The sequence below is a fragment of the Schistocerca nitens genome, chromosome 9, assembly GCF_023898315.1.
Source record: "Schistocerca nitens isolate TAMUIC-IGC-003100 chromosome 9, iqSchNite1.1, whole genome shotgun sequence".
Taxonomy (NCBI): domain Eukaryota; kingdom Metazoa; phylum Arthropoda; class Insecta; order Orthoptera; family Acrididae; genus Schistocerca; species Schistocerca nitens.
In genome coordinates this window covers 289804148-289822597 of record NC_064622.1, presented here as the reverse complement: position 1 = coordinate 289822597, position 18450 = coordinate 289804148, and the positions used below count along the sequence as shown (strand labels likewise).

The 18450-nt window shown below is 38.7% G+C and overlaps 1 protein-coding gene across 1 annotated transcript in view; it reads left to right on the top strand.

Moving 5' to 3' along the window:
- The window catches only part of LOC126204186 (cubilin-like), a 1516445-nt gene that overhangs the window by 975419 nt on the left and 522576 nt on the right, over positions 1 to 18450 (top strand). Inside the window, exon 43 of the mRNA XM_049938590.1 lies at positions 11700 to 11831. Within this exon, the coding sequence (XP_049794547.1) occupies positions 11700 to 11831 (132 nt within the window). The remainder of the gene's footprint in view (positions 1 to 11699; positions 11832 to 18450) is intronic.

Sequence of the window (18450 nt, the reverse complement as noted above, 5' to 3'; positions counted from 1 at the left end):
TGTATCTGTTCTTGGGCGCCATGACCGACCTCATTTGAACTCTTCTGTCAAGAGAGTTAATTTGGAGCTGGAACGGCTGCTCATGTCGGGTGCGGGGTCACACATTGGTGTGGTTCCTGTTGATTCTCTCAGTAGGTGGGATTATACTAGGCATGGCCTTCACCTCAACAGGAAGGGGAAGGGTAAATTGGCTGGGGAAATAGCAGGAAAGTTAAAGGGGGGAGGCACTATCATGAGTGGTAAAATACCAGTGGTTATAGGATTCAGAAAAGACCCTTTTTTAGGGTAGGGAGGACAGAAAGAAAGCAAATTTTAAGAGAGGTTAGAACTGAGACAAATCTTCAGTTTGAGAAAGAAATCAAAAAACATAATTCCAGCTTATTACATCAGCATAAACAGCCATTGGTTAAGAATTTTCAACTGTCAGCAGATATTTTAACTCCACCCAATCTTAACTCAGTCAATGAGAAATGTCAGCTATCTTTATTGCATCAAAATATTCGAGGACTGAGAAATAAAATTAATGAATTAACTATCTGCATAGATGAATTAGAGTCTTCAAACCCAGCTGACATAATCTGCCTCTCTGAACATCATGTGACCACTGGTATAGAACTTTTAAGTGTTACAGGGTTTAGGTTAGCATCTCACTTTTGTAGATCAGAAATGGAGAAAGGAGGAGTTGCCACATTCATCAGGAACTGTCATAAATTTAAGAACATAGACATTCATAAATTTTGCCTAGAACAGCATATGGAAGCATGTGCAACAGAATTAGAATTTCACAAAAAATCCTTCATAATATTAAGTGTATATCGAGCACCTGCAGGTAACTTTAATCTGTTTGACAACCACCTTGAAGCTGTACTGGCCCATTTAACAACCAAAAACAAAGAAATAGTGGTTGCTGGTGATTTCAATGTAGATTTCCTTAAAGACTCTCCCAATAAGAACTTGTTTGAGTTAGTAACACTATCATTCAACTTAATTCCCACAGTAAAGTTCCCCACTAGGATAGCCACTTGCTCACAAACAGCCATTGATAATATCTTTATAGAAAAGTCCAATGAACAAAATTATATTACAAAACCAATAGTCAATGGCCTCTCAGACCATGACATGCAGTTCCTTCTGTTAAATGTTAATACTGAACAGGATATAAAATCTGTTAAATCTGAGCTCAAAAGGGTAATCAGTAAGCCAAAAATTGATTATTTTAGGACACTCCTCAGAGACATTCACTGGACTGATGTTTACAGCGTTCATGGCATGAATGAAAAATATAACATTTTTGCTAATAAAGTGCTTACCTTATTCGAACACTGCTTTCCCCCAAAACTTACCAAGGTTAGAGCAAAGTCTACAAAGAAGCCATGGATTACTCGAGGAATAGGGATATCTTGTAAAACAAAAAGAAAACTGTATCTGTCACTCCGAAACATTTCCAATGTTGATGCTATAGCACATTATAAGAAATACTGCAAAATATTAAAGACTGTAATACGGATGTCAAAGCAAATATATTACAAGGAAAAGATAGTCATATCAGATAACAAAATAAAGACAATATGGGATATAGTGAAGGAGGAGACCGGTAGAACCAGGCATGAAGAGGAACAAATAGCACTAAGAGTAAATGATACATTGGTGACAGATGTGTATAGTGTTGCAGAACTTTTTAACAAACATTTTATAACTGTTACTGACAAGATGGGGTTGTCAGGTTCGGTAGATGCTGCTATGGATTACCTTAGACCAGACATTTCAAGTAACTTCCTTAATATGAATTTGACCCTCACTACCCCAACAGAAATAATGTCCATCATAAAATCTTTAAAATCAAAAACATCTAGTGGGTATGATGAAATATCAACAAAGTTAATTAAAGAATGTGATTCTGAGCTAAGTAACATATTAAGCTATCTGTGTAACCAGTCGTTTATTAGTGGAATATTTCCTGAATGGCTGAAATATGCTGAAGTTAAGCCACTGTTTAAGAAGGGAGATAAAGAAATAGCATCAAATTTCCGTCCAATTTCACTGTTGCCAGCATTCTCAAAAATTTTCGAAAAAGTAATGTACAGTCGTCTTTATAACCATCTTATCTCAAATAACATACTGTCAAAGTCACAGTTTGGATTTCTAAAAGGTTCTGATATTGAGAAGGCTATCTACACTTACAGTGAAAATGTGCTTAATTCATTAGACAAAAAATTGCAGGCAACTGGTATATTTTGTGATCTGTCAAAGGCATTTGACTGTGTAAATCACAATATCCTTTTAAGTAAACTAGAATATTATAGTATAATAGGAAATGCTGCAAAATGGTTCAAATCTTATATCTCTGGCAGGAAACAAAGGGTGTTATTAGGAAAGAGACATGTATCAAGCTATCAGGCCTCATCCAACTGGGAACTAATTACATGTTGGGTCCCACAAGGTTCCATTTTGGGGCCCTTACTTTTTCTTGTGTATATCAATGACCTTTCATCAGTAACATTACCAGATGCCAAGTTTGTTTTGTTTGCCGATGATACAAACATTGCAATAAATAGCAAGTCAAATGTAGTCTTAGAAAGATCAGCCAATAAAATATTTGTGGACATTAATCACTGGTTCCTAGCCAATTCTTTGTCACTAAACTTTGAAAAAACACACTACATGCAGTTCAGAACTTGTAAGGGGTGTCCCAAGAGTATATGTCTAACATACGATGACAAGAAGATAGAAGAAGTGGACAGTGTTAAATTCTTGGGATTACAGCTTGATAATAAATTCAACTGGGAGGAGCACACCACAGAACTGCTGAAGCGTCTTAACAAATCTCTGTTTGCAATGCGAATTTTGTCAGACATAGGGGATATAAAAATGAAAAAGCTGGCATACTATGCTTACTTTCATTCCATAATGTCATATGGGATTATTTTTTGGGGTAATTCATCAAGCCAAGCTAAAGTTTTCCGGGCACAAAAACGTGCAGTGAGAGTTATATGTGGTGTGAACTCAAGAACATCCTGCAGAAGCCTGTTTAGGGAACTAGGGATACTAACTACTGCTTCCCAATATATTTATTCCTTAATGAAATTTGTCATTAAAAATATATCACTTTTTCAAACCAACAGCTCAATTCATGGAATCAATACTAGAAATAAGAATAATCTTCACAAGGATTTAAAGTCACTTAGTCTTGTACAAAAAGGTGTGCATTATTCAGGAACACACATTTTCAATAACTTGCCAGCAGCCATAAAAATCTTAACAACCAATGAAATTCAGTTTAAGAGAAGCCTAAAGGATTTATTGGTGGCCAACTCCTTCTACTCCATTGATGAATTTATTAGTAAAACCAACTGATTTGTATATAAGTACAACATAACTTCTGCACAATTTCAGTGCAGTAATGTGTTCATTGAAAATTTGTGTGTGTGTGTGTGTGTGTGTGTGTGTGTGTGTTAGTATAATCTAACTTCTGCACCATTTCAGTGCAGTAATGTGTTCATTGTAAATAAGTATTACAGTAGTTGTATTACCTTATAAATAAATAAAAAACTTTTTTTATTTTAAATTCAGTGCATTAGTATTTGTAAAATTACTCTTAGTGTTCATTAAAAAATGACGATCATTCCACTTGGGACCTGTGGAATGGTACATTAGCTTATTTGTTTTAATTGTAAATATTTGTCATGTATTGTTGTTTTTCTGACATGTTCCACATCCTGGAGGACCTCCTCACTACGGATCAATTGGAATGAAAGTAAATCTAATCTAATCTAATCTATTAATCAGTAGATTGTGTACGTAAAACAGAAACAGAATGAGATCTAGGATTTTATGTTGCAGGACTTATTGTGATATGGTTTTCCATTCTGAAGCATAATTTCCTGAATTTGAGAATCTCTTTGTCTTTGACTGGTTAGATAATACCTAAACCATTCTTATGCAATGTCTTTAAATCCATATTTTTCTAGTTTTGAATGTAGCAAGCAGCTTTTCACACTAAAAGAAGCCTTTTATAGACCACAAAAAACTGCTGTGTCATGCAAAAAATTGTCTAGAAAGGACTAATTTCCCATAAAAATTTGTTGATTACAGATATTGTGCTTTACTTTTTGAAACTCATATTGATTGTGTGAAATTATATTAAGTTTTTCTGAAATATATTGAATTATTATTGTGACAACCTTTTAAAATATTTTGGAGAGTGATGAAAAGAGACAGATTGGACAATAGTTTGCTATGCATTCTTTTCTCTCTTTGGGCATCCAGAAAACAACTTTCTGACTGACTAACTATTTTAGATAGTGACTGCATAATTATTTTAATGACTGGTTTTAAACAGTGTGGTTAGTATTCCATGCAACCTCGCTGATGTTTTATTTTTTAGTGATAGTATTGCATTTTCTATATTGTCACAAGCCATATTGCATGCAGTGTGCTGTAGTGGTTAATACTGATTCCAGGCGTGCCACAGGTCAGTTCATACCCAACCATCAGCAATTATTTGTGACGTAACAGCCATCATTTCTGGAAGGTTCTCAAAATTTATTATGGTTGTATATTCTGGAATATTCCATATTTGTAAAAATAGCAGCAGGCTCCATCCAGGAGCTTATCTGTACATTAGCATTCATTTTAAATGTGGTTTCTGTGTTAAGTTTTGTACTTCATAGACAAATGTGTCTTTGGGTTTGGATTTGATTTTGGTTATGACTTGAAATTATTTGGTGAAGACATCAGGTACTACAAAACATCTACATTACCATGGCTCCAGTTAAACAACATAATAACTGTTACCAACCTGGACAGAAACTGGAATAAAAACAGTACATCATTCCTGAGGTCCATATATTCAATGCATTCCAAAACAGGAACAAGTCAGCTGTACATCAGGTATCCATCATTGCTTTCTGGAGATGCTGGACAGAACCCATTGAAATATCTGAACGTAACTGACTGAGGATCTAAATGGAATTGGAGAGATGACGTTTTCTGGAGATGCTGGTCAGAACCCATTGAAATATCTGAATGTAACTGACTGAGGATATAAATACAATTGGAGAGATGACATGTTATGTTCAACAGATGTGTACTTTTACTTGGCTGGTGCGGCCTAGCAGTCATTCAAGCACATAGAAAAGTAATTTGAGAGCTGGAACAGATTCCAGGCTGAAGTGAAGAAATGATTTGGTAACAATCAGCAGCATGTTTACTTAGCAGAAGACCAATTGAAGAGCAGGATTCAACATAATGGGGAAATGAGAATCTAACATAGGGAATGTGTAGGCCCTATGTCATATTGTAAATCTGGAGATGATAACATCTCATATTTGACGAAAGATGTCACAGAAGACATGTACCAAGCTCTTTTTGTAAAGGATGTCACAACAACTGAAGAATTCATCAAGTGGTATCAGTGCATTAAGGACATGCAACAGTAAAGAGTCAGATGGAAGAAGTATGACTGACACCCAAATGAAGTTCCTGTGGCAGTTTCAGAAGATCATTATGACCTGTCTCATATACAAACTAGTAACAGAAGAGATACAGCATTTTTAGCAGTTGACTGCATACATCAGAAAGTACTATATAATGTAGAAGAGAAAGTGTATCAGTATCTACACCAATCTCTGCCACTGGTAAGAATAATAGAGAAATGTTTGCATGTGGCATTTGTACTTAATATTGCTTCATGTAAATGAGTCGTCAGCCATTTACTGTCATGACATAACCATTACATGCAGACTATCCACAAAGGAACATTAACAAGCAATTACTGTAATGTACCTGACACTGAACTACTCTAACTAGAGTTTATAAAGAACTGTACAAATTAGCTACTCCCTCAATATGCATTTAAGTGCTTGAAGTAAGTTATGGTCCTCCACTGTTCGGATCTTAAACATTTTTTTTACTTTATCCCTATTGCTCTATACCTACAAACTTGTCACAAAGAATAATTATCAATTCTGTAGTTGAACCAGATGAGTAGTCAGTGCTTAATCCTTTGGGGCAGTGGAAGTGATCCACATAACTTCCGTCTAGTATCCTTGACACTTGTTTGTTTTAGAATTGTAGAACATATTCTGAGCTCAAAAATAATGAAGTATCGTGAATAGAATTACCTCGTCAATGCCAGCTAGCATGGATTTTGAAAACATTGACTATGTGGAACTCAACTATTACTTTTCTCATATGACATACTGAAGGCTCTGAATTAAGGCAATCAGGCAGATGCAGTACTTCTTAATATCCAAAAAGCATTTGACTCAGTACCACACTGATGCTTATTGTCAAAAGTATGATCATATGAGGTATTAAATGAAATTTGTGACTGCACTGATCACTTTTTAGTAGGGAGGATGCAGCATATTATCTTGTATGCAGAGTCATTGGCAGATGATTCAGGCGTGTGCCAGGGAAGTGTGTTGGGACCGTTGCTGTTGACAATGGACATTAATGACCTTGCAGACAGTATTAACAGTAAAATCAGACTTTTTTGCAGATCATACAGTTATCTGTAATGAAATACTAACTGAAAGAAGCTGCATAAATATTCAGTAAATTCTTGATAAGATTTCAAAGTGGTGCAGAGAATGGCAACTTGCTCTTAATGTCCAGAAATGTAAAATTATGCCACTTCACAAAATCAGAAAAACTAGTGTCCTATGACTATAATATCAATCGGTTACTGTTGGAATTCACCAACTCATACAAATACCTGGGTATAACACTTTGTAGGGATATGAAATGAAATGATCACATAGGTTCAGTCATGGGTAAAGCAGGTGGTAGATTTTGGTTTATTGGTAGAATACTGGGGAAGTTCAATCAGTCTACAAAGGATATTCCTTACAAATCATCTCATGCAGACACTTCTAGAATAGTGCTCAAGTGTGTTGGACCTATACCAGATAGAACTAACAGGTGATATTGAAAGTATACAGGTAAGGGCAGCATAGATGGTCACAATTTTGCTTAATCCATGGGATAGTGTCAGATAGATACTGAAAGAACTGAACTAGAAGAGTTTTGAAGGTAGACTAAATCATCCTGAGAAAGTCGACTAACAAAGATTTAAGAATTGGCTTCAAATGACTTTCGGAATATATTACTATCCCCTGTATATCATTAACATAGGTATCAGGAGGATAAGATGACAATAATTACGGCATGTACAGATGCATTGAAACATTCATTCTTCCTGCACTGCATATGTGAATGGAACAGGAAGAAACCCTCATAACTGGTACAGTGGGACATACCCTCACCCATGCACCTCACAGAGTATAGATGTAGATGTAGAGTAGATGTATTAATTCTGTTATCCATTTAATGTTGTTTAAATACATTTGGAAGCTACTTGTGTGTGTGTGCTTCCTCTCTGTCACTCCTGTGAGAACAAGCTTTAATATACAGGTAGGGAAGGTTTTCTGCAAAGGGAAGTATTGAATGTAAAAGATGGAGGATAGACATGATACTCTGGGTGAAGAAAAAGGAAAAGGAAGGGAAGACTAGGAATGTTAGAATATAAGAAGAAAAGAATAGAGTCCTTAAAGAGAGATTACATTCCCCTCCCCCACCCACCTAAAGGATCTCTGTCTGAAGGTACTTCATCAGTGGGCCAGAGGGTGAATAAGTTCACCAATTCTACAGAATGGACACCACAGTCTGTGCCTCCATAGGATCCAAAAACTGATTTTAGCACCCTACTACTCAGCCTGAGTGGAGAGTAGCAGCACATCCATTCATTCAGTCAACAAAAATATTCAAGGAACATCAACTGGTTTTACACTGCCTTCAAGTACAATACCAAATTAGCTTCATCTAGTCCTCAGCTCAATGAGCCACCTCCCTAGATGTTGATCTTCACATCTTATATGGCTCCATAAATGCATCCATTCATACCGAGTGCACCAATTGCCGACAGTACCTTCACTTTGGCATATGTCACCCATCCAATGGCATACAGCTTCATCACCTGGGGACCCCGCATTTGCAATGGAAAGCAGGAGTTGCAAAATATATTAATAACTGAACCAGAGGCTTTATTGACAGACTATCCAGCTCATCTGTAAAAATATCTCCCATGTCATCTCGTCCTCTGATACCAGTAACTCTTTCTAGCAGACACTGACCAGTACTCTTCTAGTCACCTACTATCATTCTGGCACTGAAAATTCAACCAAAGCTTTTGCCGGTGCTGTGGCTATCTCTCTTTGTGCTCTGAGATGAGGGTTGTCCTACCCAAAATCCTATTCACATCACCAAAAGCTGTGTTTTACCACACACAAAACCTACAGAACATCCTTGTCCATGCCTACTCCAATACTGCTCCCAATGCTGGACCCCATGGGTCATTCACTTGTGGTCCACTCAACTGCAAGCCCTGTCCCATACATCTGCCCACCACCTCCTACTGCACTCCAGTCACAGGCATCTGTTATCCAATACAAGGTAGGGCCACCTGTGAAACCAGCGATGTTATATATCAACTATACTACAATTACTGTACAGACTTCTGTGTGGGGCATGACAAGTAACCAGATGTCCACTCACTTAAATAGTCATTGCCAGAGTGTGATAAATCACAAACTTGACCATCCAGTTGCCATAAGTGCTGCACATGACAATGCTAATGACTTCCGCAACTGCTTCACAATACAGGCCATTTGGATTCTGCCTTTCAGCACAAGTCTCTCTGATCTATATGAGGTAGGAATAGTCTCCCCAGTATATGCTGCACTTTCTGCAAGCTAACATCCTTGAGATGTTCGGGCTCACATGCAGTTCCCCTTTATCGAAATGTCTTGGCTCAAACTCGTCTAGGGGTTGAGCTGCATGTGTCACATTTACACACCCTACATTAGACACTTGAGACCCTTGGGTTAAATTGCCTAGCTGATGGTAAGTTTGCAAAATACAAAGTTAATATCATATAATATCCGTAATAATAATATCGGGAACTAAATTAATGACCCATAAATGATGTAGGCCACACAGTTGCAATTTGCTCAGAATAATGTTTATTCAGAAAGCAAACTAATGGCAAAAGTGGTTGTATGTAGGATTACTATTACACTCGAGCACGTAGCCATTTGACACAGTTTGATCATTCACAATCTCATTGCAAATTACAATTCTCCACCTCAATATTTACATGTAAAGTTAGAGTTCACTCCAGGTGCATGGCTGCTCACTGCTCAGAGACTAAGTCCCACAACATCACACAATGCGAAATTTTCTAAGTCATTTCACTTCCTAGCAGCGTAAAGACCAACTATCCACTTTCACGTCTCAATCCGAACTGTACCCTTTGGTGTCTCCAGCCGAACTGTACTCTCTGGTGTCTAGACCAGAACTGCCCTCTGCTCGTCTCCGACCATGTTTTCCATGCGCCAAACATCTATGCTCAACTGACTAGTATAGTTCCCTTTCCTGAAGTTGTCCATCTGATTGGCTACAGCTTATTCTAAATTGCTTTATATTTTAACACATTTAAATAATCACACGTGACCACTTTCACCTTCTAAATAAAGTAGCAATAATTCCATTACATAATAAATGTTAAATTCTTTTACATAAAGCCAATACAGTTTCCTTCTTAATGTCACAGCCAGTAGCCTTGCACCAGTGTGCTTTTTGATAAATAAATAAAGAACAAAAGTAACTATTTTGCAATAAACTTTACAACAAATATTTTATTACTTAATAATTCAATAAGGTGTCAAGCTGCCATCATTCAGTGTGTTTCGTGTGGAGGAAATGATGATCCGAGCATTAACTGAAAACTCTGATAATTTAAATTTACTATATCTTCTAAATAAATAGTCACAGAGTTGATATTTACAACATTTTTCATCTTAATGATGCAATTCTATATGAATTGTCGATCATTAATTTTGACGAAAGTGTTCAGATTTTTTCATTCAGTTCTTTGTTACAAAACTTGTTAATTTCACGTTAACAGTAAATTCTAAACTATTATAGATATAATCAATATTCAAGTTTTATTGGGATCACCATGAAAATTTATGGAGGACGGCAGATTAAAATTACTGTGGCTTGATTCCCTGCACTACTGCAGAATTAAATAGTTTCATAAATGTTTTCCTTTATGGCCAATCTTACATCCGTCATATTTAACACTGCTATGTCTCCTTGGCCACAAAAGCCTTCTACTGGGTTTCCCTATGATGTAGGTTCTCATCTGTCTCACTTGCACACTACAGTGCTTAGGCCTCAATAGACAATAGATGCCTGTGAGTTTCCCCATCTCGTGGTGAATCTGCACCCTTTGTGGCATCCGGTCCTGGACAACAGGGTTTGTTTCACAATTTCTGAAGGTTGACTCTTTTGGCCATATACTTAAATGAGATCAAAATGCTCGTTAACTCACATCTTGCAAGCCTCTGGATGAACCCTCCGCTATCTTGTTTCCCATTTCCTCATTGCACTTTTTCCCTTCTCTCTTTTGGTCACTCCACACCTTTGCCATACAGATTGTGTACTGCCTTCTCCTACCACTCCCCATGCCCTCCATTCAAGTACTTTCATTCCCTCCCCCTCACCCTGTTTTTTCCACCCCTCTTCCCCTTCTTTCTATCACTCTCCCCTACTATGTCCCATCCCTGTGTTCCTCTCCAGTACCATCTTCTTCTCCTTACCGTCCCTTCTCCCTGTATCCCTCTCTCACTCTCCATCCCTTATTTGCTCTACTACCTGAACTCCTTTCATCTTGTGCAGCAGCTCAGACATCTGGCAAAAGACCTGTCTCAAACTACCCTACTAACCCCTCCTTGCTTCATGCATCCTTACCTACCCCTGCTCCACCACCATCTATCCAGAAAACTACTTTTGATAATCAATATTCAAAATCAATCTCACTGGTACCATGAGCATGCATGTTTTGGTGTCTGCGTAGTGTGAATGTGTGTACTCCTACTAGGAAAAGAGCGGAAGCTCAAAAGCTAGTGTTAACTGTTGTTTTATGTATTTTACAGCCAGGAATATCCATTATTGTTATAAATCTATGTTGCAATCAGCAGCTATTATTACTCCTTTCTTAGTTTCTTTTTTAAGTTTGTACAATAATCATTAGTATTGTGATGAAAATAGGTTGAGTATTTCTGGAATTCTGTGCACAGATAAAATAACAATATTTTGTCATAACACTACAAAGTAGCAGTCAAATATACATCATTCATTAAACTGATCAGAACTATGTCTTGCTATGTATGCCACCCATCTTTCCGCAAGTATGTAGAATGCTCCATGTTTTACACTACTACTACAAAAGTTACAGGTAACATGTAAATTTCCAAGATTATTTATATTTTGATATTGTAATATGTAAGTCAGTCTTCATTCAAGCAAACAGCTTTGATATTTGACCTTTGTGCTAGAATGCTTTGAAAGGCATTAATTTTTGTTTCCCTGCCATTTTGATAGCTTGATCATAAGCCACTTATGTTCCTGTGCATTAGAAAAGTATTTTAATTCTTTTTTGCTATTAAGGGTGTCTACATTGACAGGCTGTATATATTCTGTTTATGTTATTAATTTTTAAGCATCTGTCCATTTTTTCTAGTATCCATTATTATGTATGATCTTACAAATATCGCTATGCAGATTGACAAAAGTAGCAAAGCCTAACGTGTTTAGATGTAGCCCATCTTGATCTCAAATAATATGTTTTACAGTTGAAAAATGGTGATTCTGAAGATTCACCACTATTGGGAAGTGGCAAATATTGTGGGCAAAAACCAACTGGCCAGTTGCAAACAACAGGCAACAAATTATTTGTCAAATTCGTGGGGCATCGGCATTCAGAGGTTAGTTGGCTTGTCTATTTCCTCTTTTAATAATTTAAGCCTTGCTCTGAGCTACTTATATTAGATCGTTAGTTTTTTGAACCCTCTCTGGACCATAATTGTGATCATTCAATATTTTGTGGAACAAACCATTTCAGAGTTATAATATACTTTCTCAATGAATAATGTGACAACATGCTGACCACTTTACACACAGTGTCATTACACACCCAGAAATACTTCTGTGAAGTAGAAGAAGTTGTCAGACAGATATTATTTATGTTTGTACTTCAAGTTACTTATATTATATTCCTCAAGGCTCTGGATAAGTGATCAAAGATTTCTATGGTTGAACACCTTACTACTTTATGTACCATTCAGTCATGAAGATTGAGTAGTAAATTGTATCAATTATTTCTCCTTCTCGTAAAGTTGTACACTGCTGCCATTAACATTGCAACACAGGTGAGGATCCCAAACAATGAAATTTTACTTATTGTGCATATACCATGGAGACTCTATATCTTATGTGTTATGTATTGTATAAATGTATGAATGCATGAATACCTGCAACTGTTGTTACTGTAGGTGGGAGACACCCAATTTTCCTCTTTTCCTCCCATGCACTGATTATTTCATTATTTCTCTTGATTTCTAGCTGATTATTCTCATGATTAGGAGATTTGTTTTGAAAATCCACCATTTCAGTTGTTTTGACAAATGATTGAAAATCTTTTGCTCATTGGTTGTTTTTAATTGATGTACATAATGAACTTATAAAAAACAGGGAGTCAGGTGTGACCTGTATATTAATTATTATGTTTCCTCTTTCCCATGCATTTTATAGACTGTATACTCATTTTGCTCAGTATTGTGCTCTGTTTGGTTGTGTTGCAGTTTGCATGAAAATGCTGTGAGCTGACGTGACCATTTCGATGCACTTTTAATAATTTTTTTTATGTCTTGACTATACTTTTATTTTTCCATCAACCATACGTGTTTCAACTTCCCATGTTGCAGTTTGCATGAAAATGCTGTGAGCTGATGTGATCATTTCGATGCACTTTTAATAATTTTTTTATGTCTTGACTATACTTTTATTTTTCCATCAACCATACGTGTTTCAACTTCCCATCACTTTCAAAGGCTGCAAAATAAAACACAAAACTGTTATCAGAAGATATGAAAATATTATACATTCATCATTGATAAGAGACATTTTACAATGACCAGAATGTGGCTTCCTAGCTTACCAGTGGTTATGTCAGTCATGTAAAAATTTTCATTAGATACATTGTATCATGTCAACAGTTTGAATCATGAGACAAGTGGTATTTTTGGAAGCCAAGTGGACTAAACCACTAGGCACTCCGTGGTACATGCTGACATTTGTTTCTGCTTTCAGCCATAATTTTCATTGTTAAATTGTATCATGGAAATCACTTTACAATGCTTTACAAAAAGGTATTACTTTACAAACCATTGGTAACAGATTTATTCATCTATTTATTTTTAACTAATACTTCGGAAGAATGTGCTGATCATTGCTGGAACCAGCTGTTTTTCTTTTGGTAGCAGATTGAACTTGTCTCATGATCAAGAATGTTAATGTTGTACAGTGTATATAATGAAAAATTTTGTATGACTGACATAACACTGGTAAGCTAGGAAGCCATATTCTAGTCATTGTAATATGTCTCTTATTGACAGCAAAATGTATAATATTTTCATGTCTTCTGATAACAGTTTTGTGATGTTTTTTGTAGCCCTTCAAAGTGATGGAAAGTTGAAATGTATAAGGCTGTGGTCAAGACATAAGAAAACTTATTAAAATTTTGCACAAGTGTTTGTGTGTTTCAGTGTGCTTAAGCAGTCAGTATAAATCTTTGGAGTGAATGTTTATGAGTGTTATTTTGTTACTTGAATCTCTCAAGGGCTTTATTTCTCTTTATGTTATTATTTCACACACCTCTTTTTTGTCATATTTATAGTATTTTGATTTGGTGGTTTGTTTTTAATGATCGAAAAAAATTTCTGTTTTCTTGAAGCAATATTTGGAACAGTTTCCATGCATTATCGAATCTAGGAAAGGTTCATTAATTGCATTTTGTTCCCTTTGCCAAAGTGACATTTGTATATCACATGGTGGAAAAACGATCTTCCAAAATATTTGGGAAGGAAACAGCACCAAATTACCATTTTTAGTAGTTGAAGTGTTTTCACTTGTGTTTTTATAACTAGTTTATTGGTTTGTGGTGTCATAGGGAAAGCCCCACATCAGTTTCAAAATTATACAGAAAATGAACCACAAATTTTGATGATTCAGCCTCCCATTTTTTAAAACTGAATCTGCCAGGTTTTTGTTTTTGAAGATTGGCGGTTAAGTGTATGTTTCACATTTTCATCTAAACCACTGGATGCATTTCCACTGAACTTGGTACATGTACCATTTATTATCTTGATATAAGTACTGTGGGGGTAAAAACCAACTATCTCCAACAGAGACAGTGGTGGAGGTGAAAAGGGTTGCTAATGCCCAACATCTTGGCTGCCTGCATGACTTGTGCATTCTGCTTTAGTGTCAGAATGCATTCCAGCTGGAATACATGAAGACGGGCATGGCTGAGCAGAGGGATGAGTGGGGACAAGATGAACCGAGAGAGGGTGAGGGGGAGATAGCCACAGAGAGAGGAGGATGAGATTAACAGATAGAGGTGGGGGTTGGAGGTGGATGGAGAGAGAAAAGGAGGTACTGGATAGACAAAGAGGGGAGGTGATGGAGAGAGAAAGGAGGAAGGAAAAGATGGATAGAGAGAGAGCAGAGGAAGAAATGGACAGAGAGAGGGGAAGAAGATGGTTGACAGGTAGGGGAGGGGAAAGGGGGGAATGGAGAGAGAGGCAAAGAATAAGTACATGTAGCACTTATTGTCTGGAAAGAAGTTCTGCAAAGGTAAGAATGATGTAGTTTCCAGAAGTAAAAGTGACGTAGGAGATGGACAGAGAGGGAGAAAGAAATAGGGAGAGAGAATGAGATGGACAGAGAAAGTGGGAGGAGGAGACAGACAGAGAGAGGGGGAAGGAGGAGATGGTGAGAGAGAGAGGAGAGGTGGACATAGATGGAGGGGGAAGAGGAGATGCTCAGGGAGAGGGCAAGGAGGAGAAGGAGATGTTGGACGGAAGTGAGTGATGGATATGGGTTTTGGGCAGGTGGAAGAGGAAGAAGGTGTGAGAAGGCAGGTAGGAGTGGGGGTTGGAGCTAGGTGAATGAGAAAAGTTTTGTGAGGGGACAAGTGGAAGTGAGAGAAGTATGGGAAGGCAACTGGAACAGAGACACAGTTTGAAGAGGCACCTGGATGAGGCAATAAGTATGATCCAAATGTAGTAGGCTATGTAGGTAGTACATTAGAAAACTACAAATGGTTCAAATGGCTCTGAGCACTATGGGACTTAACATCTATGGTCATCAGTCCCCTAGAACTTAGAACTACTTAAACCTAACTAACCTAAGGACATCACACAACACCCAGTCATCACGAGGTAGAGAAAATCCCTGACCCCGCCGGGAATAGAAAAATACACTCATGCTCATAAATTAATGATAATTGCAGAATGTAGGGCCCTACAACATGACACTACACAAAACTGGCACAAATAGCATAGGCACATGGGAAACACACACAACACAGGTCTGTACGTCCACGGTATTGGTAATAAGTTGAGAAAACAGTCCCGAAACACATGTGCTACAAAACGTCAGTTTCCTGCATGTGTACCCTGACATCAATATGGGATACGATTACCATGCACATGTACACAGGCCGCACAATGGTTTGGCATACTCTCGATCACGTGGTCGATCAGCTGCTGGGACATAGCCTCCCATTCTTGCACCAGTGCCTGTCGGAGCTCCTGAAGTGTCCTAGGGGTGTGAAGACATGCAGCGGTACGTCGACTGAGAACATCTCTGATGTGCACGATGGGGTTTAGGTCTGGAGAACAGGCAGGCCACTCTATTTGCCTGATATCTTCTCTTTCAAGGTACTCCTCCATGATGGCAGCTCAGTGGGGCTGTGCATTATCATCCATCAGGAGGAAGGAGGGACCCACTGCACCCCTGAAAAGGCGGACATACTGGTGCAAAATGATGTCCCAACACACCTGACCTGTTAAGTTCCTCTGTCAAAGACATGCAGGGGTGTATGTGCACCCATCATAATCCTACCCCACATCATCAAACCATGACATCCATATTGGTCCCTTTGAAGGACATTTAGGGGTTGGTATCTGGTTCCTCGTTCACGCCAGATGAAAACCTGGTAAGAATCACTGTTCAGACTATACCTGGACTCATCTGTGAACATAACTTGGGACCACTGTTCCAATGACCATGTACTGTGTTCTTGACACCAGGCTTTATGGGCTCTCCTGTGACCAGGGGTCTGTTGAATGCACCTTGCAGGTCTCCAAGCAAATAAACCATCTCTGTTCACTCGTCTGTAGACTGTGTGTCTGGAGACAACTGTTCCAGTGGCTGTGGTAAGGTCCCGAGCAAGGCTACCTGCAGTAGTCTGTGGCCGTCTGCAGGCACTGATGGTGAGATATCAGTCTTCTTGTGGTGTTGTACACTGTGGACATCCCATACTGTAGCACCTGGACACATTTCCTGTCTGCTGGCATCGTTGCCATAATCTTGAGATCACACTTCGTGGCACACGGAGGACCCATGCTATGACCTGCTGTGTTTGACCAGCCTCCAGTTGCCCTAGTATTCTACCCCTCATAAGGTCATCAGTATGTGTTCTTTGAGTCGATTTCAACAGACAGTCACCATTATCACATCTGAAAACGTCTGCACACTTACTCGCTGCACCGTACTCAGACATGCACCAACACACCTGTGTATGTGGACTGCTGCCAGCGCCACTGTGCGATGACCGCAGGTCAAATGCACTGCATGGTTGTACCCCAAGGTGATATAAACCTGCAAACCACCCACCAGAGCGTTGTTTCACCATGTATCAGCATTATCCTTTATTTATGAGCAGAGTGTAGATATATCTATGTCTATATGAGTGTGTTCCACACCCTGTCCTAAACAATTGGATTGATTTGAATCAAACTTGGTACACATGCCACCTTCTGTGTGGGAAGGATCACAGTGGATTAGATCCACATAACTCCCATAGAGTGTGTGAGGGAGATGGAGAGAAGGATTTGGACACAGAGAGTGGGAGGGAGGAGGAGAAGGACAAAGAGACAGGGAATGAAGGGATGAACAAGGAGAGAGGAGAGCAGGAGATGGACAGAGAAAGGATGGAGTAGGAGATTGAGAGAGTGAGGGGCAGGAGGAATGGACAGAGGGAGGTGAAACAAGGAGATAGTCAGAGAGATGAGAGAGGAGGAGATGGACAGAGTGAGTGGCGAGAAAGAGGTGGACAGTGAGAGGGGGAGGTAAAGATGGACACAATGCGGGAGAATGAAGTGAACAGACAGAGGGGGTAGGCATAGTTTGACAGAGAGATGGATGGGGGAAGAGATAAACAGAGAGTGCGGTAAACCCACAATTACCACTACCTTTCACCAACTACCTCCCTCGAGATCCATACACTGTACCAGCTGCATATGCAACAAGTCATTCCAGCACACCACAGCTCCATGCCTGAGCTAAGGCTCGCCAGCTGTGGGTGCGGGGATCAATACCAGAGGCTCCACTGATGGCTTTCAGTGTGACTCTGCAATACTGGCTGCACGTGCCTACTCAAAACTTCTGCCTCCAACATTAGTGATGTCTACAATTGTCTGTATCTAGGCTGACACGAGCCTCCCGGCTTCAGTTTACATCATCTGTCAACTGTTACTTATCATTCAGCCCTCAAGATTTGGATGTTGTCACATTATAACTGTGTATCACCTCCAGGCAGTTTTATGTTATTGTACATTGTGCTGCCATGTGTTGCAGTCTACCAATAAACAGGTTATAAAAGCCAGTGTTCTTTTGTAATGTGTGCCACAAAACACATCTGGTGATTGCAGTGTGTCCCATCGCTCAAATCTTGGAAAGTTCTGTGCAAATTTCGACACTTGACTGATGCTTTATGACAGGTATCTTCTCCCTGAACTATAGACTTTGTGTGCTGTATGGCCACTGGCATTTCATTCTTCCCAGTCACCAAAGCCAAAACATCTCTTGCCACTGTTATGCGAGAGCTAGTAGCTTATCAAGTGGAAAATTAAAATCATACGAAGGGCCTCCTGGTGAGAGTACTGCAGCAGCTGATGGTCAGCACTTCACTGTTCCCACTGTGCAAGGAAAAATCAGAAGACTGGGACTCATATAAACAGAAGCTTCAGCAGCATTATAAGGCATTTAAGGTAACGACGATGATGATTCCTTTTCTTTTTTAGGATTCCACCACTAACTTATTGTTTGTTGTGCAGGCTGGTTTTCCTAATGGAACCTAATAAACTGAATTTCAACCAAATTTGTTCTTTGTCAAGTACTCTCTATCAAAGATATTGTCATGTGATTTCTGCTCACCTCAAGTTTTACCAATGTTGCAAGCAACTGAATCAATCCTATCAAGCTTGGGTTACAGAACTCCAGCAACTGACTCACTGATGCAAGTTTTTTACACCTACC